Genomic DNA, 26,093 nt, shown 5'->3' on the forward strand with positions numbered 1-26,093 from the left:
TCCTATATGGACGACTCACGAAGGCGTTTACGCTTTTTAGCACCGTTTTATGTAACCATTGTTAGAAGTCGTTAGTGGCTTTATCCGGACAGATTACATCTTCCTTAACACATCTCTTTGTGAATAAATCTGGTGTTAATGCGCTGACGTGATTTCTGTGTTTGCACGTTAATTTTTTGGTCTGCCAGTAAATATATCCAAATTTGGTATGACAGTGAAAGGAATTTTTTGTCATTGAAAGAAAAACGTTCTGTGGTGTGATGTATTTTATACAATGTCCGTCTGTTGGTTTTAAGAATTTTATAAAGATATGAAACCTTGATTTAATTCCTATATCTTTGTGATCTTATATCGGGTGTCCCAAGTTATCATATACAGGCAATATCTAGCTTATTTGAAAAGATAATAAAAATTGCTTTGAATAACATCAAAATACCTTTCCAATGATGTATAAAAAAGGGTTAGTACATTTGACAGCCCCGTGGTAGCTACCCCTCACTTTTCATTTTTAAATAGCACCACCTGTATTTGTCAGCTTTCTTATACAGTATTGGAAAGGTATTTTGATTATTCAAAGCAATTTTTTTATTTTATTATTATCTTGTCAAATGAGCTAGATATTGCCTGTATACGATAACTTGGGACACTCGGTACTCATTTTCTCTAATTCCGTTCATTCTGCCAAACATATACAAAAAAATCGTGCGAGTAGGTTATATTTTATTATTATATGTTTGTACTCGGAACTTTCTTGCCACGGATTTATCTATTATATGTGAAATTTGAGATATAGATAACTGTTCTCCCAACTTACATTTTTCAATGCAGAAATTATTGCACGATATTTATGGAAATATTATATAATATAAATAAAATAAAAATTAGAGAGAATAGAGAGAATGGAAGAGAAAATAATTTATAATACTCGTACAGAATTCTCATTCTATCATTCGTTTATTTAAAAACTCCCCTTGTTTTAGAATTTTGAAAACTTGGAGGAATATCAATGCCTTATGCACTTGTATTATAAATAAATAATTTATTAATATTTTTTGGAATGGAAAAAGTTATGAATATGCATGATATAATTTTCCGACCAAACATTTTTTTTAACGAATTTTCACAAAAAAACATTATACAAAGTCTTGTCAAAGGATGAAAATTCGGCTTTTATAAATTTAAAAATGAAGAAGAAAAAATGTATTTGAATTTTTGCATGTAGTAGAAAAGGACAGTAAATCAGAGGAACTTTGAGATTCTACTTCTTCCTGAAAAGTGATGGGATCTCAAAAACGCCGAGGGGGAGAAGAAGTTCAACTTTGGTAGATGGACGCAGGAGTATAGTGCCACACACATTAGCAGATGATTTTTTTGGTAGATTCTTTGTTTTATATCTTGGATTTTCATTAGTATTGCTTAAGCCTGTATTCGTTAATTACTAAATTTTCTTTTTTTTTAGATTTTATTAAGTTAAATCATTAAATATGCAATTTTACTTTTTGAGATTCTTTACCGAACAGAATGTTCTATCATTCCATCACGGTGTCTGCGATTTTCTATAATTTTTAGAATGTTGCTTTCTTTCCTATTGTTGTACAATAAGTTTCACTTCGAATTCTTCGATCTGAATGTGGCATTAATTTATAGAACGGTATGCAAAGTGATAGAAATTGATATAATTTAATTGGCGTTCATGAATATGAAATCCAATTGTTACCAAGTTTTGGTTTTATGCTTCATTGACTTTATGCAAACGAAATAAAGTGTAAATTATCAATCAGAGTAAAACGATTCTTTTTGTTCAAGTTTCTAGTCGGAATAGATAACGATAGAATTACGAGGGAATTAAAATGAAAATCATCAATTCGTAATATTAATTTCGGTACTTCATCTATTTAAACTTAAACAGACGAATATAATCGTAGGTAATTGCACAAGTGCATCAAAATTACCGATAATTTTGCATGACAGCGTGTTGTCATAAAAACTGCATGAGTTCATTTTCATTTTTGGAGAAAGAGCCCGACACCGAAGGTGGAGGGCTCTTTCTCCAAAAATGAAAATGACCGAATGCAGTTTTTCAAAGAAAACACGCTGGAATGCGAAATTATCCGGTAATTTTGATGCACGAGTGTAATTCGGGGGAATATTTCCCGAATAAACTGTTACATTACCTGTCAAACTGATTTAGAATGGAATTGCCATAGATTCGAACTGTGTTAGATGCATAGAAACTAAGCATCTATGAACAGAACAATTATCGCAGTGCAGTTTCGCTTCCTACAATGCAATTATCGCTGTAATTTTCGATAATTGTTCTCCAGATACATAGAATTTTTGACAGGAGGGAAATATTCATGAGAATCTCATGGTGAATTTCAATAAAATCAATTTTTTCGTAGTTGTTTGAATGTTGACTGTTGACAGCATATCCAATGCTGTTCTTAACAGTTTAGCTTCTGTTGCTTGTATCTTTTTGAACTGGCTTCTGGCTTGGCTGCATAACCCCTTGCTACCGATCCGTATGTTAGTTGAGGTCTTGCAATGGACTTGATCATTCTCAGTTTCGTATTTTGGTTCATTTGCATCTTCCTTCCTATAAGTGGGCAATGTCTGCTCATTGCTGACTTTGTTTTTGCCAGTGCTTATTTTATATGTTTTCTCCATTCTGTAAGTGTTACACCTGTTCTGTAAATTTTTCTATTTCTCTTTATCAGATCATTCATCGCTTTCTGAGTTTCACAGTGTGAATTCTACGGGGATTATTGTATTAGAGCTTACTATCTTTTCTAGTTTTTTAATGTTGTCTTCAATTCATCAGTAGATATTTCTCATCAATGTTATTTCAGTGATTTCCTCCTGTCGTTTTTTTCTGCCTGGCTATGAACTCTTTCATTCGGAGTTCTTGTGTTTTCGGCTTCCATTGGGTTGTGGTGTGGCCCATTGTCTCTAGGGTGAACTCTTGGGTAATGTCTTTTATTATGACGATAACGATAAAAATTATATACAGTGGCGCGACAGTGTAGCATATCTCATGCACGCTATTTGGAAAACTGAAGCTTGTCTGTAGCATACACAATATTTACACGATATTATTAAAGGGTTAACATGATGGCGGCTAGAAAAGAATTTAGACAAGGAACACTTTTCAAAAGTTCCTGATTCTAGTTTTTTCGGAAATTTTTGGGGATTCATTGTATGAAATTGAATTCAATTCATGTGGTAAATTTTTTTTCTTTTTTCTAAAACCGAGCTGAACAATACATCGGCAAAATTGTAGGGATATACCCTGTATTTTTTTCATCCTTCTTCGTTAGTAGTCAATGTAGCGAGAATAATATTCCCATCTAATTCATCGCTTGCCTTTTATCGCTAGAAGTGCGAACCTTCCACGAGATATATCGATGATATATTTTCTTATAAATACAATATGTCTTACCAGCAGGTAGCAAGTACAAAATCTTCCAAAAAGTTTTGTGGTTATTGATATAAGAAGATATGATTGCTCGAAATTGATTCCTCGCATATCCCTTGGTGAAACATACTTTCAATATTTATTTTCTTGTATAAAGATATGATTGCATTCCTCAATTCCTCCACTCTTTCTAGCTATTCAAGTGTTCTTTTTTTTACTTGAATAATTGATACTGCATTGATGTTCAATACCACAATAAATATGATTTTCTAGTAAAAATAAACTCTGTAAAATAAAAACCGAGTGTTACTAGGCGTAATTTATGATACAGGAACCCAAAACAAGCAGTTATATCGAAAATCACAATTTTCCATATATTATACCTATACCTACACTTGGTATTTGAGGAAATGATGACTTGATCGTCGTGTGACACAAATTGTAATTTCATCTAAGAATATGCAAAGAAATTTCTGATTTGTATGCATTCTGGTGTGAAAAACTCGTTGGTTGGGTGAAGAACCTTTAGTGGTTTACTTTTCGGATTTCTACAATTTGATTATTGGATTCGACACATTCCAAAACGGACCATAATCTTAATCATATTCGAAATAAATTTTTCCCCGCCAAAAACAAAAGAGATCAAAAGTTTCAAACAATTTTTTCTGTCAGATCATCTTACTTGATATTTTCATTTTATTTTTGTGGATTTTCAGAAATTCATGCAGGGTAGTGATATCGTTCCGATTTATTTTTCAGTTCTAAAGTATAATCTGACGAATTTTTTCACACAAAACGATTAATGAGAAAGTTGAGGAGAAAAATAATTGATAAATAAAGGAATATGTTGCTGTTTACCGAAGAAGGCGATTCCGTGATGTGCAACAACATATTCTAATCACTTTCTTATTGGTCATCTGTCTTGACCTCCACGAAAGGAAATGTGAACTTGTTGAACTCCTGATTTCTAAAGAAATTGGCTTAAATTCTTTATCGATCTCCGGAACATTATTTTTAATGAACTCTCACTTTCACGCCTAATCATCATTCATCTTGAATCAATTATCGTTACGAATTATGAAATTTCAGCATCAATTATATTGAATATTTGAATGATTGAAATACGCCATTCACAAAAATTATCAGGAAAACTATCTAAGAATTTACTGGAAATTACGAGTATTGAGTAGTAATTTTACTCGAGCAAGTCTGATATTAAATAAAATTAAACGTTTTCTGGTGTTTTTGCATGGCTATGTTGAAAGTAGGTAACTGCCTTACCTCAAACGTGAATACGGTAAATTTAAGTGAGTCGTATTTTAATTGACAAAAATCTTGCTATTGTTGATTTATAATTTTTTCCTTTCTGCATTCGACTACATTAGTAATGAATGTTGGATTTGAATTTATTTCCTCGATAGATAAAAGTAAGGCTTTCCATCGGATACACACCAAGTGTATCCATATCCATTGCAGCCCCGAGAAGATGATACAAAAACAGTGGCGGCTCGTAAGGATTAGAACAGTCTACCGACGCAAGAAATCGAATTGGCGGAATGATAATCTAAATTTCTACTCGTAATGGATTCATCTGACTAAAATTATTTGTTCCTTCAATCTTCTCTAATTTATACTCCTTCTTCTTCTTCTTCAACAGCCTGTCGGCATCCACTCCTGGACATAGGCCTCCCCCTGAATTTTCCAATTTTCCCTATCTTATCTTCCCTAATTTATACTGAGTCTAATAATTTCTGCGAAACATATGCAAAACATAAGATATTCCGATAAAAATCATGCATACGAGTGTTTTCCATCCCAGACTGATCTTAACACACTCTTTTCTTGACAATTTTCTGATTGATTTTTATTTAGATGATGAATTTTACATTCAGCTCTTATTTAAGCTTTTTTCATTATTTTCTTTTCAATATATAGGTATCTATTAATTTACGAGAAATCATGACAAGAAGTGACGAATATACAATTGTTCAAAAAAGTATGACGATATATCTGATAAAATTCTCAAAAAAAAAACAAATTTAAGTTATATGAGTTGAACACAAACAACCTACAACTAAGTAAATTCAAACTTGTTATATGAAAATCGATTTCCTGCCTCTTATGGATGGAATCATATTTAGTATCCCTGAAAATAATCCACACAATAATTATTTGGGCGGCTTGTAGGGCATTCAGGGTAGTGGTAAACGTTATCTTCTCAACAGTTCTGTCTCCCCGTATAGGTGTAGTGATTGGTATTTATGTATTTGTTTACAAAATAGGTTGACATATTTATATTGAAGGGCTTCTTCTTCTTCATCCAAATAAAAACCTTTCATCCTCTTCACCAGAAGCATATTATTACGATTAAATCTGAAAACAAAAAAGAAAAAAAAAACAGAAAGGAGCAATAAATCTTATAGTTTCCATAATGTACACTTGTCTATGGTTAGCATTTTTAGGGATGTCTGTTATTCTTTTCTTTGTTTCTTTGGATAATCCCCTCGTTATCCTTTACACATGCTTATATCTATATTATAAACGTATTATATCGCATATTCTTCAATATTGTATATATGTAATATTAATTTTCATTCAATTCTTCTTGTTTGTCCAATGTGAACAACTTGTATATTTATTTTCTTTATTAGTTTTATCTTTATTATTCTAGATAAAGTTATAAATAAATGAATTATTAATAGTTCTGAAAGATATTATACAACTGAATTTGCTTTTTAAGTATTTAGCAATCTTTAAGATTATTGACATGACTGAATACCCATCCGAAGTAAATCCCACCAAAGACGTGAAGGAAAATTTTTGAACAACACTTCACAACTGTATTGACCAGGTTCCTTCATGAATAAAGGTTTTCTATAAATATCTCATTATTCCATTTTGAGATTCATAAAAATAAACCCAGTTCATCCTGACAGTTAACTATACATCTTCAACTTATTCTAGACTAGACTTTCCTACTTGAAAGGTACAATCTTAAATTTTCTAGGCTAATGACGTAGTACATTGCAATGTCAAGCTGTAACACCAAATCAGAAATGTTGATCGTAAATTATCATTGCTGAGAGGCAGTTCATAACTCCATAACTGCCAATCGGTGTTATAGAGGGATAATTCTCTTGTATCATAAGACCATCCAGCGGAAGCTGTTGTTGGGAATAGAATGAATTTTTCTTAAGAATAGTTTCCTGTTTAACAGGACTTTGTGCATAATTAAAGAATGGGAGCAGGGCAAAATAGTAATAAAATCTTAAGTTTATGCTAATCAAATATGCAGTACCTATATAATCCTATGAAAGTTCAGATTAATTTACTATGGGATCTGAATGATCAATGGCCAACCTTAGTCGCTTTGAAGACCATTTGTCACCATGAAATATGCAGAAAATTTATATTAGATAGTGACCGTTCTGATATTCTCAGCTTCGATTACTTGCAATTTTTTACTATACCTGAAACACATTACAAATTTTATACCATGCTTTATTATTTTTTTATCGCAACACTTATGGAAGAAATATATATTAAAAAAAATTAATGAGCATTCAGCAGTGGGATTTAAATTTGTGATTGTTTGTTTGGAAATGATACATTCACGAACTCAACACATGAGGAGGAGCTGGTGCTCATTAATTAATGCGCCCGTGGGGGCCATATAATGTGAGATGTGATTCATTAGGTTGTATTGTTGTATATTCTCTAGATGAGGAAATCTAACGAATGATACTATCCTCCTAAAAATTGGAATGAACTTTACAGTGACTATTTTATATATATATATACACTGTGTCCGTAAAGTATGGAACAAATTCATTTTTAGCTAAACATACCATTTTAAGAAATGATCTATTTTAATTTACCGTATTTTAAAATAATACTTATCTAATATACAGGGTGAATTACTTTCGAGTAATGACGTCACCGTCATTTTTTTTAAATCGAACACCCAATTTTCCTATTATTCTAGCTGAGCTGATTCCAAAAATGTATCACATGTTGATTCCAATTGGCATAGGGGGACAAAAATAATAAATTAAATCTAAGCAATAATTAAAACATTCACGACTACCAAAAATATTGTACTACTAAACTGTCATTGAACACCAATAAATTACTAAACAAATAATGACATTTCACAAAAACTAGACGACTATATTTTTTTAAATTGATAAGAAATAATTTCTTTCATATTCTGTCTGCTAGACCACAAGTACAAAACATGTTTGGAAACAGCTCATTTTTATTAATCTAAAAATGTAACAAACTACAGGGTGTTACATTCAAACCAATTGTCGCTAGACAATACGTATTTTTGATAATATTGTTAATTTAACTAATAAAGAATGTTACGCGTTACTTTATATGAGCACACACAAAACTATTGTATTTTTGTCCACCCTGTACCAATTGGAATCAACATGTGATACATTTTTGGAATCAGCTCAGCTAGAGTAATCGGAAAATTGGGACGAAATGAGGGTGTTCCATTTAAAAAAAATGACGGTGGCGTCATTACTCGAAAGTAATTTACCCTGTATATTAGATTATTATTTTAAAATACGGTAAATTTAAATAAAAAATCGACGTGTTTCAGGATTATTTTTTAAAATGGCCTGTTTAGCTAAAAAGGAGGAAGACCACTGGTACCGGTAGAATGCGTTATCTTAAAGTTGTTCGCAGGCGTTTCAAGAATGGATTCAGGAAAGGTGGCAAAATTACCAAAACTAAATCTTCTTAGAAATCTTCTTAGCTAAGAATGAATTTATTCCTTACTTAACGGACACAGTGTATGTACAATCTAAATTTCAACTATGTCTGATCTGTTGTTATGAGAATATCGAGCATTTTTCTAAATTTTCATCTGTCCGAAAGTCATGTGTCATTGTTGTCGGTTAATTTATCTAGACGAGGATTCAGCTGATTCTCTTGAAATTTGGCATTCGAATTGTTTTTTTACAAATAAACTCTAAATTTTCTGATATATGCTTGGATTTTCTATGATTCTGATGACGTGGTCAACATAAAATTTTGTAACCAGCTCGAAATTTTTATTTTCTACATGCTTTACAGGATGTTTTTAAATGCAGCTACAAAGGAAAATGAGAGATTCCTTGGAATATTTTGAGGAAAAAATCGCTACAAACATGGGCTAGGAAACGCTTTGTTTTCGAGAGACAGGGCGTTTCTGGTAGACCCACTTTTTTGTGGTGATTATACCAATTATCGAATCTTCATTAATCTTCGCTACTAATTGGGTAAACAAGTACCAAAACTTATAATTAACTTATTCATCCCAGCTTACTAACTGGAACTTTATATAATTTGGATTTTCCTGAGTATTACTAGAGAATTGTTTGAAATTTTTATATCACCTCATAGATTTGCATTAAAAATTAGCATTTCACATGATGATTACTTTGAATTGGAATATCTATATCAAATGCAAGTTAAATATCTTGTGAACGGAATGTGCTATGAGACAAAAATAAGAAAAAAATCAAAATTCAACACCCTGTATCTCGTCTCGAAAACAAAGCGTTTGCAGGCTCAGGTTTATAGAACTTTTTTTTTCTTAAAATGATTCGAGGAATCTGTCATTTTCCTTTATACATCCAATTTAGAGACAACATGTATATCAACAAGATGCGAGTTGTTGTCACTGTATTATTGAGTATTGTTTTTCGATATTTTTCTTAAATTTTCTCGGGTTCTAGTGACGCCATCATATAAGAAATTAAATGAGGCTTGAAATTGCTATTTGGCTTGAATTTTCTCTAGTTTTGGTGTGTTGATTGATAACATGAAATTTTGAATTGAGTTTGAAATTGTTATTTTATATCTACAGGGTGAAACTCAACCCGATATGATTTATTGTCTTTTTTCAATATTCTTCTTTGAATTCCTATGCTTGATAAGTTTGAATTAGGCACGAAGCTTGAAATTATTGTTTCATATCTACATCTAAAATCTCAATTCTGTCGGTTTTATGGTCATGGAAACATTGGGTAAGTTTTTCAACATTTTTCTTGAATTTTTTTTGGTTCTGGTCAAGTAATCAAAATACCTGGAATACCTGTCTTCTAAATCCGAATACACCCTGAAAATTTCATGTTTTTAGGTCATTCCGATTACTTGAATTTGAGGCCGAATTCTTCATGAAGGAGTGTAACTTCATGGTTCGAGATAATTTCTGGCTGAAATTCCAAAAACTACAGACCCTGTGTTGACACAGTGTGTGAATGTTCGGGGAACGTTTGCTTAAAAACAAAATGAAAATAATTGAAAACAATTTCGAATATTAAGCTTAAAATGGGCTACAAAATGAAAATACTCAGTGCTAACGTATTATACAAACAAAAAACAAAAATGCCTTATCACCACTCTCCCCTTAATTGAAAATTACTTCAAAATTCGTTTCCCCTTCCATCACTTCACGCGAATTATTCGGCCGCGAACCATTGCACCGAATCATAATTTTTTTCTAAGAATGAAAAGTTCTAAAGAACTAGCTGTAGAAGAACTCCGAGTAGCATATGGCGAATATTGAATCGATTAAAATAAAACCTGTACCTCGAGAAGGCATAATTGTAGTAAACAACTGGTGTAAATCACTTAGGCACCGTTAACTTGAGGATATTCTGTTTGCGTGTATTCGAAGAGACAGCAGTCATTGATAAGGATTTTTCTCCAGTCTTTTCGCTATAAGATCAATGGGAAAATACATTTTACATTGCAAGACTAGAGAAGGAATATACACTTAGGACTATGTATTTATGCAGCCAGCTTGAATGGCATGAGAGTACGAATAATGGCTTACCAGATATGTTGGAGAATTACTACTCACCTTACCTTCCTGAACATTTTTGAACATATAATATACTGAAAAAATTACACAGGGCAACCAAAAAAATTTTTTTTTGGTGCCTTGGTTTTTATAGTTGATTTCAACTACCTTTATTCGGGACGCTAAATCTGTACATGCAACCCGTTTTTCTTCATAAGCTCTACTCTTTTAGATACATCAACTTATCTAACAATGTGAGTTTCATTCAGTATATTCATTCATGACAAATGAAATGGTACAATGTTTTTTTTTGTCAGTCTGTAATTGAGTAAATTCAAGGTGAATAAATAAATAGTGGAACCATTGCCTAACAGGTACCTGAACTGATCCTTTTAATCTGATAACTGATCCTTTTAATCGGGTAAGTAAGAGAAAAATTCATACTTCCTTCATTACATATAAAGACTTAATGAAGCAATTTGTAAAGGATCTTGATGAGAATGGGTCATTTTTACATATATAGGGGTAAAAATGTATCAGTTGAGCACAGAAAAACTCAAAGCAGGGATATTTGACGGCCTACTAATAAGACAATTAATTAAAGATCCTGTCTTCATAAATTCCATGAATCAAGTTGAACGAGAAGCTTGGCCATCATATGTTGCAGTTGTATAAAATTTGCTAGACAAACGTAAAGCTCAAAACTATCTTGAAATGATTAATAGTTTCAAATCCTTAGGGTGCAATATGAGTATTAAAATACACTATTTACACAGCCACTGAGACCGTTTTCCAGAAAAATTTAGGAGACATGAGAGAGGAACAAGTTGAAAGATTTCACCAAGATATTAAAGTTATGGTGGACCGCTACCAAGGAAGATGGACTGTTTAAAAAACATTCAAGAATGTCGCATCTACTTTTCTTTACTACACTCACGGATTTGAGTTAAAATAATGTAACTAATATTTCTCTGAAACTGTATACGTTATTTAGGACATCAAATTGATATAGAATCAGCTAAAAAAACCTCGACACTAAAACAGCTGTTCCCCTGTGTCCTGTGTTATCTTTAGTTATAAATGAATTTTTCAAATAAACTCTAATATACAAGGTAATTGAACTTGTAGTAAACATAATTTATTATTACATTATGCTGTTTTGTGGAAAATCTGATGAAATCTTCGATGGACAAGGGAATGTGATGACAACCTTTGGCATTCGACCCTATCCTTGTCAGTCAACTGTCTTCAGCATATGTCTATCAAACAACTAAATGCAATAGGATAATGTTATGTACCTTGTACTGGTATGAAGTTCGAAACGAAAAGCTATTCCAAGAAAATGATTTGACAAATTGCAAAAGTTACCCAATAAATTTCACTTCACTCAAATTATTGAACCATAATCCTTCACTCGAATTATTGAACCATAATCCTTCACTCAACATCAATCATTATTATGCCAATCAATTCAATAATTACTTATAATTATTTTGTCGGCTGCCTTCGATAACATTCGTGAAAATTAAAAAAAAATGTTCAGAGTTATTCGCAACGAAATTAGGAAAATATAATCTTATATAATAGATGTTAGGATAACTTTTGAGAAAAAAATTGGCATATAAATCCAAATGTGATAGATATATGTGATGATAATCGAGTAAAATATTCACTGGTCTTTTTCCCAACACGTTACTTGAAAGCTCTTTACAAAAATCCTCAATATCAAATTGAATGTCTGCTTAAAAAATCAATGAATATTGTGGTTCTTATTTATTTGTTCAACGTGTACTGGAATCTCAGTTCAAATGCTTGAGGAACAATTTATAATAATGTTGTTTCTTAAATTTAGGATATTCGGAGAAAATTCTACTCATTTGGACAAAGTTTGCGTGTTGAGAAATTGCAAATTGTTGAAATGAAAGTGAGGATTTCGAATGAAAGTCATATAAACGACTATGCAGTTATGATATTACTCTTGAATATTCTTCAATGTGATAATCATTTAAGACTATATTTTAATGCAAAATAAAAAAAAAAGTTTTTGGTGATGAATATGATTGAACATTTTGAAGACTTGGGACGAACATCAATAGTAGGTATATTAAATATCAAGAACAAAATTGTTTTTTGTCAATTTAAAAACTGCAGTTTCGATCAAGATAAAAATTTCATTTTGGATATACAGAGTGATTCACCGTGATTGCCTATTAGGAGTTTATGGAAAACTGATCACAATTTTGTGCTGAAAATTTGCACATTGGGTTTTGAGACAATGATGTTTCTCTCTAAAATGTTTTTAGATCTTTATAACTTCCGGTTATACCGGAAACTACTTCCTCATTTCAAAAGGCATATCCAGTAGGTATATTATTGCATCGTTAGATGGTTTATGAGTTAATGGGATTTTTTCCATAAAAATGGTGACAACGAGGACACGCATTTTTTTTAAATATTTCTACAGAAAAAGTTTTTTTAGAAAAAACTTTATCATTTTCGATTCTGTAAGTATTATTAACCTGTTCGCAGTTCGGACGAAAAATATAAAGGGTGGTCATAAGAAGATCATGAACTTGGATAACTCAAATTCATCAAAACTCAAGATTTTCAAATTAATACCTATATTTTTTATTTTTTCTTTCGATTATTTAGTGTTTTTCGGAAGTCATAGACTACTCCACTCAGTTAGGAATTGCGGTTTTTCCTCATTTAAAGTTCTTCCTCGATAACTTTAAAGTATTCATTTTAGGAATATGGTTTGCTTAAGTAACCCCTACTATTTTTATACGTAAAATCGACTGAAATAATAAAAAATATAGGTTCTAATTTGAAAATCTTGAGTTTTGATAAATTTGAGTTGTCCAAGTTCATGATCTTCTTATAAACACCCTATACATTTTTTATCCAAACTGCGAACTCTTATAATACTACGTATTTGCAGAATCTGAAATGAAAAAGGTTTTTTCGAAAAAAAATTTACTGCAGAAATATTTAAAAAAATGTGAGTCCCCGTCGCTACCATTTTTTTTTATAAGTATCCCATTAACTCTCGAACAGTTGAGTTTTTACCCAAGGTATTGTATATTGGTGAAATTGTCAACAAAAAAGATATCTAATGATGCAATAATATACTGGGTATGCCATTTGAAATAAGGAAGTAGTAGTATGTTTCCGGTATAACTGGAGGTTGTAGAGATCTGAAAATATTTTAGGGAGAAAGATCATTGTCTCAAACCCCAATATGCAAATCTTCAGCACAAAATTATGATTATTTTTCCATAAACGTATAATAGGACATCGAGGTGAATCACCCTGTATAATGACAATTATTGCATCTTGTTGAATTTCATGTTGATCGCGTCACCAGATCCATATAAAATTCAGAAAGAATGAAAGAAAAAACGAATATTTCTGCCACCGCGAAACCGACCGTGTTGAGATTCTGCGTGCTTAAAACAATTTCAAGCTCCATGCAAAATTTTAGTAGAACGTTAGAACCGGATAAAATTTAGGAAGATCATTGGAAAATAAATAATCAATATTCATAATTACAGATTCGATCGGGTTAAAATTTCAATATATGGAATATCTTTTCCAAGCTTCGTGCGAAATTATGGAGGAAGAAGTTCGGATATTTTTGTCATTTTGGCTACGTATACTTGTCTTGGTAGTTAGTAGCAAAAATCAACGTCAGAGAAATGTATTACTTACCAAAGGCTAAGTAATTTGTCTTTGTGATGTGTGATATTATGAAAGATGATTTATCAAACATTGCTGTGACAGTTTTATTACCTTTCTTTCAATTCTCATCGAATATCACGGTAAATCGTATAAAATTTCGTAGCGTAGACATGCGTCTGATGTTTTACTGGTTTGATGGCAATATATGATGGCAATACTTCTTGAGTTACACAAAAAACTTTTTAATAGCACTAGAGTTTCGTCGATTAATTTTATATAGAGAAATGATGGACTAATGATTCCGAGGTGCTCATAGCAAAGATTCCACAGAGAAATTGTTGAATAGGATCAATGGGGATCTCGAATACCCGAATGTATAAGTTCGTTAATCAGCAAAATCAGACTAGGGGTTCCGTTAATATGATTATTCGTAATTTTGTTTTCTTTATAATTTCGATCTGAATGATATATTGAATGTATATGATAGAAGATAACAATTTTTAGCCTTAATCATAGTTTCATGTTGACCAGAACTAGAGAAAATTCAAGAAGAATATCAGAAAAACTAATTGAATATTTCTCTGACTACAGACCCGATCAAGCTAAAAGTATAGCTAACCCCAATTCAAAAATGAAGTAAATAAATCTTATCTTTTCTGAATACGAATCATGGATTGTAACGGTCATTTTATGGATTTCTTAACAATACCTACTCAAAAATTTGAAATCAAACTGCAAGTTGCAGCAAATGAAGAATTACATGAAAGTAATTGTTGTTCGAAATCTGAAAAAGGGAACAAGAAGAAAATATGTTTTTTTTTTTCTATGAAACAGAACCGTACCTTTGGTTATGCATATATTTCTTTATTTTTATTATTTTTAATGGATGAAATTTTCATCTTGAAAGGCCTTAGAATTGAGACAAAGAATATGAGGCAATAAATTCATGGCCAAACTGGTTAAATGACAATCTATGATGGAAATGCTTCTTGAGTTATACAAAAAACTTTCTATGGCGCTAGAGTTTTGTCGATTAGTTTCATATAGAGAAATTATGAAAAATGATTCCGAGGTGCTCATTTTAAAGATTTCACAGAGAAATCTACCTTCGGTGGCACAGTGGTTTGGGAGACGGCTGTGATGCCGAAGGTACTGGGTTCGAATCCCGGCTAGGTCAAGGATGTGTTGTACATGTTATGGTATGATGAGGTTACATGTAAGAGTAGCTTCAAGCTAAATGTCGCCTTGTTGTATCTAATTGAAGAATAAAGTCGTTTGAAAAAAAAAAAAATTGTTGAATGGGGTCAATGGGGATCTCGAATACTGCGTACAAGTTCGTTGATCAGCAAAATCAGACTAGGGGTTCCGTTAATATGATTGTTTGTAATTTTCAATCAAATGATATATTGAATTTATATGATGGAAGATAACAATTTTGAGCCTTAATCATAGTTTCATGTTGACCAGAACTAGAGAATATTCAAGAAGAATATCAGGAAAAACATATTGAATATTACAATGTGATTACAAACCCGAAGCTAAAGGTATAGCTAACCCCAATTCAAGAATGAAGTAAATAATTCTTATCTTTTTCTGAATGCGAATCAGCGATTGTAACGGTCATTTTAAGGATTTCTTAACAATACTCAAAAATTTGAAATTGAACTGCAAGTTGTAGCAAATGAAGAATTTCATGGAAGTCATTATTGTTCGAAATCTGGAAAAAAGAAGATGAAGAAAATGTTTTTTTTTTCAATGAAACAGAACCGTTCTTTCGGTTATGCATACATCTTCTTTATATTTATTATTTTTCATGGATAAAATTTTCATCTCGAGAGGGCTTAGAATTGAGACAAAGAATATGAGGCAATTAACTCATGGCCAAACTGGTTTGATGGCAATCTATGATGGAAATGCTTCTTGAGTTATACAAAAAGCTTTTCATGGCGCTAGAGTTTTGTCGATTAGTTTCATATAGAGAAATTATGAAAAATGATTCCGAGGTGCTCATTTTAAAGATTTCACAGAGAAATCTACCTTCGGTGGCACAGTGGTTTGGGAGACGGCTGTGATGCCGAAGGTACTGGGTTCGAATCCCGGCTAGGTCAAGGATGTGTTGTACATGTTATGGTATGATGAGGTTACATGTAAGAGTAGCTTCAAGCTAAATGTCGCCTTGTTGTATCTAATTGAAGAATAAAGTCGTTTGAAAAAAAAAAAAAAATTGTTGAATGGGGTCAATGGGGATCTCGAATACTGCGTACAAGTTCGTTGATCAGCAAAATCAGACTAGGGGTTCCGTTAATATGATTGTTCGTAATTTTCAATCGAATGATATATTGAATTTATATGATGGAAGATAACAATTTTGAGCCTTACTCATAGTTTCATGTTGACCAGAACTAGAGAATATTCAAGAAGAATATCAGGAAAAACATATTGAATATTACAATGTGATTACAAACCCGAAGCTAAAGGTATAGCTAACCCCAATTCAAGAATGAAGTAAATAATTCTTATCTTTTTCTGAATGCGAATCAGCGATTGTAACAGTCATTTTAAGGATTTCTTAACAATACTCAAAAATTTGAAATTGAACTGCAAGTTGTAGCAAATGAAGAATTTCATGGAAGTCATTATTGTTCGAAATCTGGAAGAAAGAAGATGAAGAAAATGTTTTTTTTTTCAATGAAACAGACTCGTACTGGGTTATGCATACATCTTCTTTATATTTATTATTTTTCATGGATAAAATTCTCATCTTGAGAAGCCTTAGAATTGAGACAAAGAATATGAGACAATAAATTCATGGCCAAACTGGTTTAATGGCAATCTATGATGGAAATGCTTCTTGAGTTATACAAAAAACTTTTTTATGGCCCTAGAGTTTCGTCGATTAATTTCATATGGAGAAATTATGAAAAATGATTCCGAGGTGCTCATAGCAAAGATTACACCGAGAAATTGTTAAATGGGTGACTGACCATCGTAATCCGATTCACCTGAACAAGCGTTGCGTTACGTCTATTCCACCCATCTTTAGGCAGCCATTCTAACTGTAAAACAAAAATTACATAATATCGGACTTGTACTCTCACTTATCAATTGAATCATCCGACTACCCAACTATTCTAAGCGGAAAAGAATCCGAAGAAACCTTTACACATTACAAGTCCCGTTCGTATAAATATTCTGTGGCGATTACCGAGCTCTTCTTGACGCGAAACAGCTGGCCAATGGGTGCTTCGAAGTTGAGTACTTCTTCAATCACTGATGATCCTACTCAGCAACTCACCGAAGAAATTACAAATGTAACAGAACAATCTATAAACAAGGAGAATCTTCAGACTCATAATTTGATGCTCTGTGTTGTAAGCGAACGTTCAACAGGTGTCCCTTTACCGCTACGAAATATGGAGCTTATTCTGTTCCATCTGTGAGATTGAAGAAGCATGGTATTTTTTAAGTATTCGGAAGGAAATACCATGACCTATGGATACGTTTAGTTATGTTATGATGGAGTTGATGTAATAAGGAGAGTTTCTTCTTAAACAGGTGTTTTCGATATATTCTTCAGTAAATCTCTCAAATGAAATTGATATAATATTTCCTATCGAATTTTTATGAAATACTCACGTTCTGAATTTCAACAGTTTCTTTGAAATGTGTACTCTTCTAACATAATTAAACAGGGTGTCTCATCTAAAAGTGTCCACCCTCAATAACTACATAACGAATCAGAATTTGTGAAAACGCTCAGACAGATCGATTTTTGATGACAGGGGGACATGATCTGGGATACAAAACTTGTTTTTACTAGCAACCCTCTATAGAGGGTTGCAACCCCATCAAGAATTTGAATAGAGAAAGTGGGTAGTCATGTAGCACAAATGTATGCATGGATTCGAATTTGTATGAACCTGCAGTTTGTGTTCTACACTGTGTCCGTAAAGTATGAAACAAATTCATTTTTAGCTAAACAGACCATTTTAAGAAATAATCCTGAAACACGTCAATTTTTTATTTTAATTTTTTTTAATTTAACAACCCCATTTTGTCTCAATTTTCTGATTACTCTAGCTGAACTGATTCTAAAAATGTATCACATGTTGATTCCAATTGGTACAGGGTGGACAAAAATACAATACCTTTGTGTGTCATGAAGTAACGCGTAACATTCTTTATCAGTTAAATTAACAATATTATCAAAAATACTTATTGTCTAGCGGCAATAAACAAATAATGAAATCTCACAAAAAACAAGACGACTATGATTTTTTTTAATTGATAAGAAATAATTTCCTTTATATTATGTCTGCTAGACCACAAGTACCAAACATGTTTGGAAACAGCTTATTTTTATTAATCTAAAATTCAAAACCAATTGCCGCTAGACAATAAATATTTTTGATAATATTATTAATTTAACTAATGAAGAATGTTACGCGTTATTTTATGAGCACACATAAAATAATTACCACTTGGAATCAATATGTGATACATTTTTGGAATCAGCTCAGCTAGAGTAATCGGAAAATTGAAACGAAATGGGGGTGTTCCATTTAAAAAAATATGGAATTACTCGAAAGTAATTCACCCCGTATATTAGATTATTATTTTTAAATACGGTAAATTAAAATGAAAAATCGACGTGTTTCAGGATTATTTCTTAAAATGGTCTGTTTGGCTAAAAATGAATTTGTTCCATACTTTGCGGACACAGTGTATAAAGTGAATATTCACAAAATTACATGGTGTTTTTCATGGAATTATGGTACCGATAAAACTAAATGAAACAGAGGTTTTCTTTTTGATCGTATAATTTATATTGTAGGAAAAATATTTTTAACAAACAATATGCGTGAAATTTACCGCAAATGCTCAAAGTGCTCCTCATTAGATTGCAATGTGATTTGTGTCAATGGCCATAGCTGGTAACTCGAATAAATAAATAAAACTATTGAGAAAATGTGGGTAATAGTTACATTAGATTTTTTCATCTGAGAACTCTTGAAGAATTTTAGAATATTTTTAAGGAAGTCAAAAGTTAGCTTTTTGAACAGCAAATACAAATAAACAATTTTTAGAATAAACTAATATAATGAGCCATACAGTGAGTTTAAATTATATTTTTATTTGCATTTTCAAAGTGAGCCTGTGAACCGTTACACCCTTTCATGTTATTTACTCAGTCAAATGCACATGCAACGATATCTGATGCCAGAATTCCGTATTTAGCTAAGTTTGAAGTTACGAGCTTGTACAAGTACAATGCAAGTACACTCGAGTCTTCAACTACAGTAATTTCTAAAAAATCTTTCATGATCTTTTATTCGAATTGGTTTATAACTGCTACATCTTGGGTAGAGTCTACCATCACGCTGTTAATAATGCTATCGTGGAGGTCTTTCAGAATTATATTGCGTTCAATCGAAGCAATCGTTTTTATTAACTTGTTCATGGAAGCTTTTGAAGAAAATGTCGTTACAGAACCTTGCCCTTATTGTATTTTGGTCGATTTTCCTGTAAATTTTCATTCAGCATTTTTCTTTGTCTGTGGGTTTCACTGTCTTCAATATACTGTTTGACATGGTTTTGAAAAATGGTGTCATAGTTTGCAACCATCATGACAATTTCGAGAATTTGGATTTTCAGGAGATTCAAGTGAGTAGGTCCCCTCTTACCCAGAAATGAAACTAAGTCAATTAGTGTGATTCATTTTACAGCTAGAAGACTCTCGATATCACCACCTCTTAGGCAATGAAGAGCTGCCTTGGCCGTGAATTCGTGATATTGAGAGTTCTCATGAATTTCAACCGATTTATAAATGTGTTTTGGCGAAACATCGTGTCCAGTAATAAATGTGCAATCTCTGTATTCTTTGGCTACGAATACCATACAAGAAAAACAATTCACTTTGTTGGGCTGGATGCTTATTGTTTTTATTAAAATTCATTTTAGTAGGAGACCGTCATTCTAAAATACTGAAATAGATCTTGATAATTAAAAAAAAACTATTTTCGAACAATTTGTTTAGTTCAGTTTTGTTGGGCTGGAGGTCACCTTTGAGCCGGAGTCCCTTGGCGATCACCGACCTGGCCGGACAGGGCCTGATTCTATTTCATCCCATCGGACCCCCCTGGCTACGGCTTTGGTCTATTGTGTCGCCTTCAGAGCTATTCTCCCCATAACGTGATCTACAGCTCGCCTTCCAGTTCTAGAGTTCTAATGAACTCCAATATCTGGGATGACTACAAGGAGGCTAATTCCTCACTGCTACAAGTTTGTTAAGCGTTGGCTAGTGATGGCGAGGCATTCCGTCACCAGGTGATTCTGAGTTTCTTCCTCCTCCCCAAAGAATCTGCACTGGTCATTTTCTGCTAGACCCATTTTCATGAGGTGTTTCTTAATGCGACAATACCCTATGAGAAATCCAATGTGGAGATGCAGTATATTCTTGCTTAGATCCAGACACTTCTTGGATCTCGCAGTGTCAAAGTTTCGAAGAAACTTTTTGGAATGATCCAAACCACGAAGATTCCGCCTGAGTGTTTCTCTTCTGGTGTTTTCTTTCTCCTGAAACTCTTCATTGTAGGTACATTTGTCTATGCCACAGAAAGGTTTCAGGCCGATGAAAGGAGTTTGTGATCCTTTTCTGGCAAGTGTGTTACCTCTAGTTCCCGAATGGCCTATGTTCTCTGAAACAACTGCCGAATTTGGCGAGCAGAGTGTTCAGCATCGTCAGTGGTTCTTCGACTACGTTTCAAATTCAGTTAGGGGTTGTCCATTTATCACGTGAGGCTTGAAAGGGGGGGGAGGGGTTTGATAAAAATCACGAAAATAACACAAGGGGGAGGGGGGTGTAGTAAGATATCTCGTGTATTTATTTTTTCGTCAAACGCGCGATTTTTAAACAAATATGTAGTGACCTTGACTCGCAAAACTTCCAACCTGGTGTAGAAATTTTTATTATGGTCCTTAATTCCAGAATAAAATAAGATTATAGTTTATACCTGTATTTAAATTAAGATAATATTCAGAAAATTTTAAGATTCGTTGTAGGTACTAAAAATACACGTGATGTTGAGAAGGGGGAGGGGGGGTGGTCTTAAACCTCACTACGTATCACCAATGGGGGAGGGGGGGTTAAAAAATGCTAAAAAAAGATCACGTGATTAATGGACAACCCCTTACCACCTTCTAACCAATTTTGTCGATGGAGCATTGTCTGAATAACACAGCATTGCCATGCTTGCATAGCATATTCAAACATTGTTTTATTAATACACGAAACTCATTTTAATCCATTTTTCAAACAAAAGCAAATGTTGTGTCACTTAACCTTCACATTCAAAATTTCGTCTATTTATAGAGAATGCAGTGCAAAAGTTCGTGTTGAAAGCGGTGTCAGAACAAAAAAAAATCAAATGGAATATTGATAAAAAATAAAAAGCACTGTTGTGCGCTCAAAAACTCCTGAATTCATTTCAGCGTTAGAAGGCAAATATTTTCTCATACTACAAATTTAACGACCGAGCCTTAATGATTGCTTTTATCGATTGAACGCAACTCTGCCTCTATTCTCGAAATTGCTCACGCAATGTCTCATTAGGAAAATTCATAGGTACTTTGCAGCAATATATATCACGTTATCCTATCAGGTTGGTACCTAATAATAATTGCATTATTTACCTTCAGGAAATTATACCGTAAATTGGAATTTTTGAAATTAACTATTTACAATTAATTTAGTATTCAATGCTGTAAGGAGTAGGCGAATCTCATCGATCAGAATCTCTAAACAACTGCACCAAAGAATAGTACATAGCGAAGATTTATCAAACGATTTATTTTGAAATGGACTGCAGAAAAAGACTTTTTCAAAAAAATTTGAGTTATAATTTCCAATAATGATAATCAATTGAATATTAAATGAAATTTAACTCTTCGTTGTTCAGATCAGAACAGAAATACACATAGGTCCAAATAAACTAAAACAAATGCTGAAAAAATTGAGAAAAGAGTTACCATCGATGTAAATTGGAATCAATAGGAAAACGAAAAAATGTGTAATTATCTGAGGAGCAAGATTTTGTTGTAAAACTGATAAACTTACACAAGATTACAAACATGAAAAAAACATGTTATTCTATTTCGTCTCGATGACAGTATTTTGTAATGCCGGTCGATGAGCCGTAAACACGATAACTCTCGAATAGAACAACCTAGAAATTTAAAAATTTCTGATCTTGAATACCGCGTATAAGTTCGTTAATCAGCAAAATCAGACTAGAGGTTCCGTTAATATGATTGTTCGTAATTTTGTTTTCTTTATAATTTCAATCTGAATGATATATTGAATTTATATGATAGAATATAACAATTTTGAGCTTTAAGCATAGTTTCATGTTGACCAGACCTAGAGAATATTCAAGAAGAAAATCAGAAAAAACATTCAATATTTCTCTGATTGTAGACCTGATCAAGCTTAAGGTATAGTTAACCCCAATTCAAAAATGAAGTAAGTAATTCTTATCTTTTTCTGAAGGCCACACAGCGATTGTAACGGTGATTTTATGAATTTCTTAGAAATATTCAAAAATTTGAAATTGAACTGCAAGTAGTACGATTAGCAAATAAATAATTGCGTGGAAGTCATTTTCGAAATCTGGAAAATATGATTTTTTCAATGAAACAGAACAGTACCTTTGGTTATGCATACATCTTCTTTATATTTGATATTTTTCATGGATAAAATTTTCATCTTGAGAGGCCTTAAAATTGAGACAAAGAATATGAGGCAATAAATTCATGGCGAAACTGTCCTAGGCAGTGAAAATGAAAATTGTGTATACTACAATTTCATTTTTCATATTAAAAAGCTGCAAGTTGAGACTTGACATTAATTGAGAAATCGTTTGCTCATCGTGAAAGCATTCGATACCATAAATTTTTATTACTTTACCATAGTAGATCAGAAAATATATGTACCAAATCAGGCAGTACTTAAGTTGTAGCTTTTTAATTGGATATTTGTGTGTTATCATGAGCACAGGTCGATGTCATTCGAACTCTGAAATGCCGAATTCAATTAGTTCTTTCATATTGTGTATTTTACTTTAAATTTGACGTTATCCTTATCTTTTATAAAGAGTATATTTTCGCCATATATGTTCTTCGTATCATCACCTATCAGGTAGAGAATTTTCAATTTTCTGCCCAATTTTATACTGGCTCCATTTTTGTAACCGTACCTATCTTCTTATTAAACCAAATATGGTAATCCCTAATTAGAAGTTTCTCATTAATAATTAAAAAATTACGGTGTTAAAGAAACCAATACCAACAAATTGAAGGATATTGCATCATTAAAAAAATTATGATTATGGACATGGTTCATGGCTTCAAAAAATAATTTTGATATAAAAGGATCAAGAATATCACTGGTATAATTTTTTGTTAGAAAATTGGATTTGAAAAAGTCTGCAACTTTCTCAACTAGTGTTTATTTCGTGAACTCCAGTACATGAACAAAAAATGATTTGTTAAGATGAAAAGGTAGGAAATCTTTGTTGAAAGAATACTTTTTCAATTCGACCATAATTTATGACACCTTTCTTATGTACAGGTATGATCCTCGAGGTTTTCATTTCTTTAGGGGGGTACTTACCTTCAGAAAAATAATTATCAAGAATGTGACTTGATGGGAGAGCTATATTTTCAATACAGATTGTTAGGAAAAACAACTGATATATCAACAAAACCTTTAGTTTTCATATTTTTCATTATTTGAATTATTACTTTTTCATTTGCATTGAAAAGGTACATTGAGTCACTTTCATTGGTCACTATCATCTGTCGACTTCTTAGAATCTTTCTGTTCTGTTGGGAGCTCCACGTTTGCAAAGAATTAATTTAATAATATATTTTATGAAATTTTCATTTCTAGATATTATTTAAGAGTTTATTATATCCCATACAATACTGGCTCTGTTTCTACGTCCTGAATTCTCTTCCTGCTTTTTGGTCCAAGTAATGTGTTTTCAGTTTGCCAATTCTGATTCCTTCTCAGCATATCAAAAGTATTTCAACTGATGGAGCTGCGGATCATCAATATCTTTTATTTATTTTTTTGGAAATAAATATTTTGGATTTCCAGGAAACGTTTATGGAAGCCTGAATACACCACCTCAGTCTTGCAGTTCTCAACATTTCAGCAGATATCCTGCAATATTTGGTTGAAACTATAAATAATACATTATATTCGTTGTTTATTACTCTAATGGATTCATGGAGATTCGTTTGAGGCTCTGGAAGGCTTGAACCTTGAAATATTAAGAACCTGAGCTTTATTATTGTCTGACAATTGTATGGGGATCACACAACTTTCAATTCCCCTAGGACTCAGATAATCAAGATGTTATCAATGCAGGTCCTTGAAAAACTGGTCACTCTTGAGTCTTGAGGGAACATCGCAGCGGATTACAAGCTAGAGGATCTCGCGATGTTAATGATGCTGTTTTTGCTATGACTCTCTATGTAAAAGAAAGTCGACATGAAGTCTCCCAGAAAAACGGTATTTCGGTGATTTTTATTCTGCAACTTATGCAGTGCCTTTTGAGTTATATAAACGCAAATGAAAACTGTTTTCGTATTGACTTCCTCAGAAACTTTTTCCATAATGTCAACATAATCCACATCATGTTCTTTCTTACCAGGATTCAACAACCACAATGTATGTTTTCTCTGCGGCAATAACCGCTAGCCCCTTTGTATTGAGGTATATGAACTGCGGTCAATTGATCCGAGCTCAATCGGTGCTCTGTCATTCCAGCCATATCGAATCTTCTTTCATTGAGAAAATCATAGAGTATATCTTTTCAGATAAACATTATATATTCACGTTTCGAATTATCTTTTAACGTTATATCAGTTTAGGTTTTAAAATTTGAAAACTAATATGTATTTTTTTTTCAGAAAATGTAACCACATCTGAGGTAACCAAGAGATGTCTCTGAAGGTGTTTGCATTGGCATGGATTGGTATCGTGGCAGGATTTTCGCAGACACCTTTCCCACCTCTTACCATTACACGGCAAAATAATGGAGATCTTATCACCCTTCCAAGTAGGTATTTTAAATTTTTTCTATTCATTATTAGTATGTAACTGAATCAATCCAAAAAATTCTGAATTTTCGCTCAGAACAATTTTATATCATAGTTGATAATTGATTCTTTGCGAACATTCAGCTTGTAATTAGTGTTACCTGAAGCAGATAAAACAACAGCAAAATTCTCTTCTTTTGTTGATGCAGGGTAAATCTGCATGGACGAACTACCTAATCAAAAATCGAACAGTGTGAGACTCCTTTATACTGATCTGGAAGAGGTTGAGTAGCTGAAATGGGGATTGCCTATCACCTTTCGAGAGGCTTTTACAAAGGATACATAGGCAGAACGGTCCTTTTGGGGAGATTAGTGCACAATTCAAGACTTGATTTGAAGTCCAAGCTTTGGACGCTTGTATCTGGTGGAAAATTCGTCGTAGTCAAGGGATTCTCTGATTGATTGGTTGGGTGTTTTATCGCCTTCCCAAGAGTTTTGAGAGCGATTTCATGAAGAAATTTCTTCAACAGTGAGTGAACCTCACATTTGAAGAAATTTTCCACGACAGAGTTGGGTATCGCGAGCAATCTAAGGCGTGTTGGAGGTGGTCTTGAGAAATGTATTCTGAATGATTTATACTTATTAAACTTTGTTGTGGATGGTGCGAAAGCTCAACAGGTTGAAGCAGAAGATGCAGAGTGGGGTGGACAATGGTTTCATTCAAGATAAGTTTGTTCTGAATGCTGTGACGAGACTGGAGCGAAGACAATTGCAAGCAGCCTTTCACCCTTTTGGACGGCAAAGTCTTGGTGCTGGTTGAAGAGGTTCTTATCCAAGATATTTCCCAAGTATTTTACTTGGGATCCCAGGGGATATCTTGTCTTTAATTTTGGACTTGGTTGAATGATTTGACCATTTACTGCACAATTCTTCCAGATGCTTCGAGTCATCCTGAAGGTATTTTTAGCTGCCATCGGGGGATTTTTGGTCTAGCCATTATAGCAGTGTCTTCTGCGTATATGGCTACAAAAGTTTGGTCATACTTGGAGATGTCGCTTTTGTATATTGAATATAGAAGAGGAGACAACA

The 26,093-nt window shown here is 32.8% G+C and overlaps 1 protein-coding gene across 1 annotated transcript in view; it reads left to right on the top strand.

Moving 5' to 3' along the window:
* The window catches only part of LOC123676793, a 118,988-nt gene that overhangs the window by 8,507 nt on the left and 84,388 nt on the right, over window positions 1–26,093 (top strand). The window contains exon 2 of the mRNA XM_045613015.1: window positions 24,876–25,024. Coding sequence (XP_045468971.1) covers window positions 24,907–25,024 — 118 coding nt within the window. The 5' untranslated portion in view covers window positions 24,876–24,906. The remainder of the gene's footprint in view (window positions 1–24,875; window positions 25,025–26,093) is intronic.

The sequence above is a fragment of the Harmonia axyridis genome, chromosome 1, assembly GCF_914767665.1.
Source record: "Harmonia axyridis chromosome 1, icHarAxyr1.1, whole genome shotgun sequence".
NCBI lineage: Eukaryota > Metazoa > Arthropoda > Insecta > Coleoptera > Coccinellidae > Harmonia > Harmonia axyridis.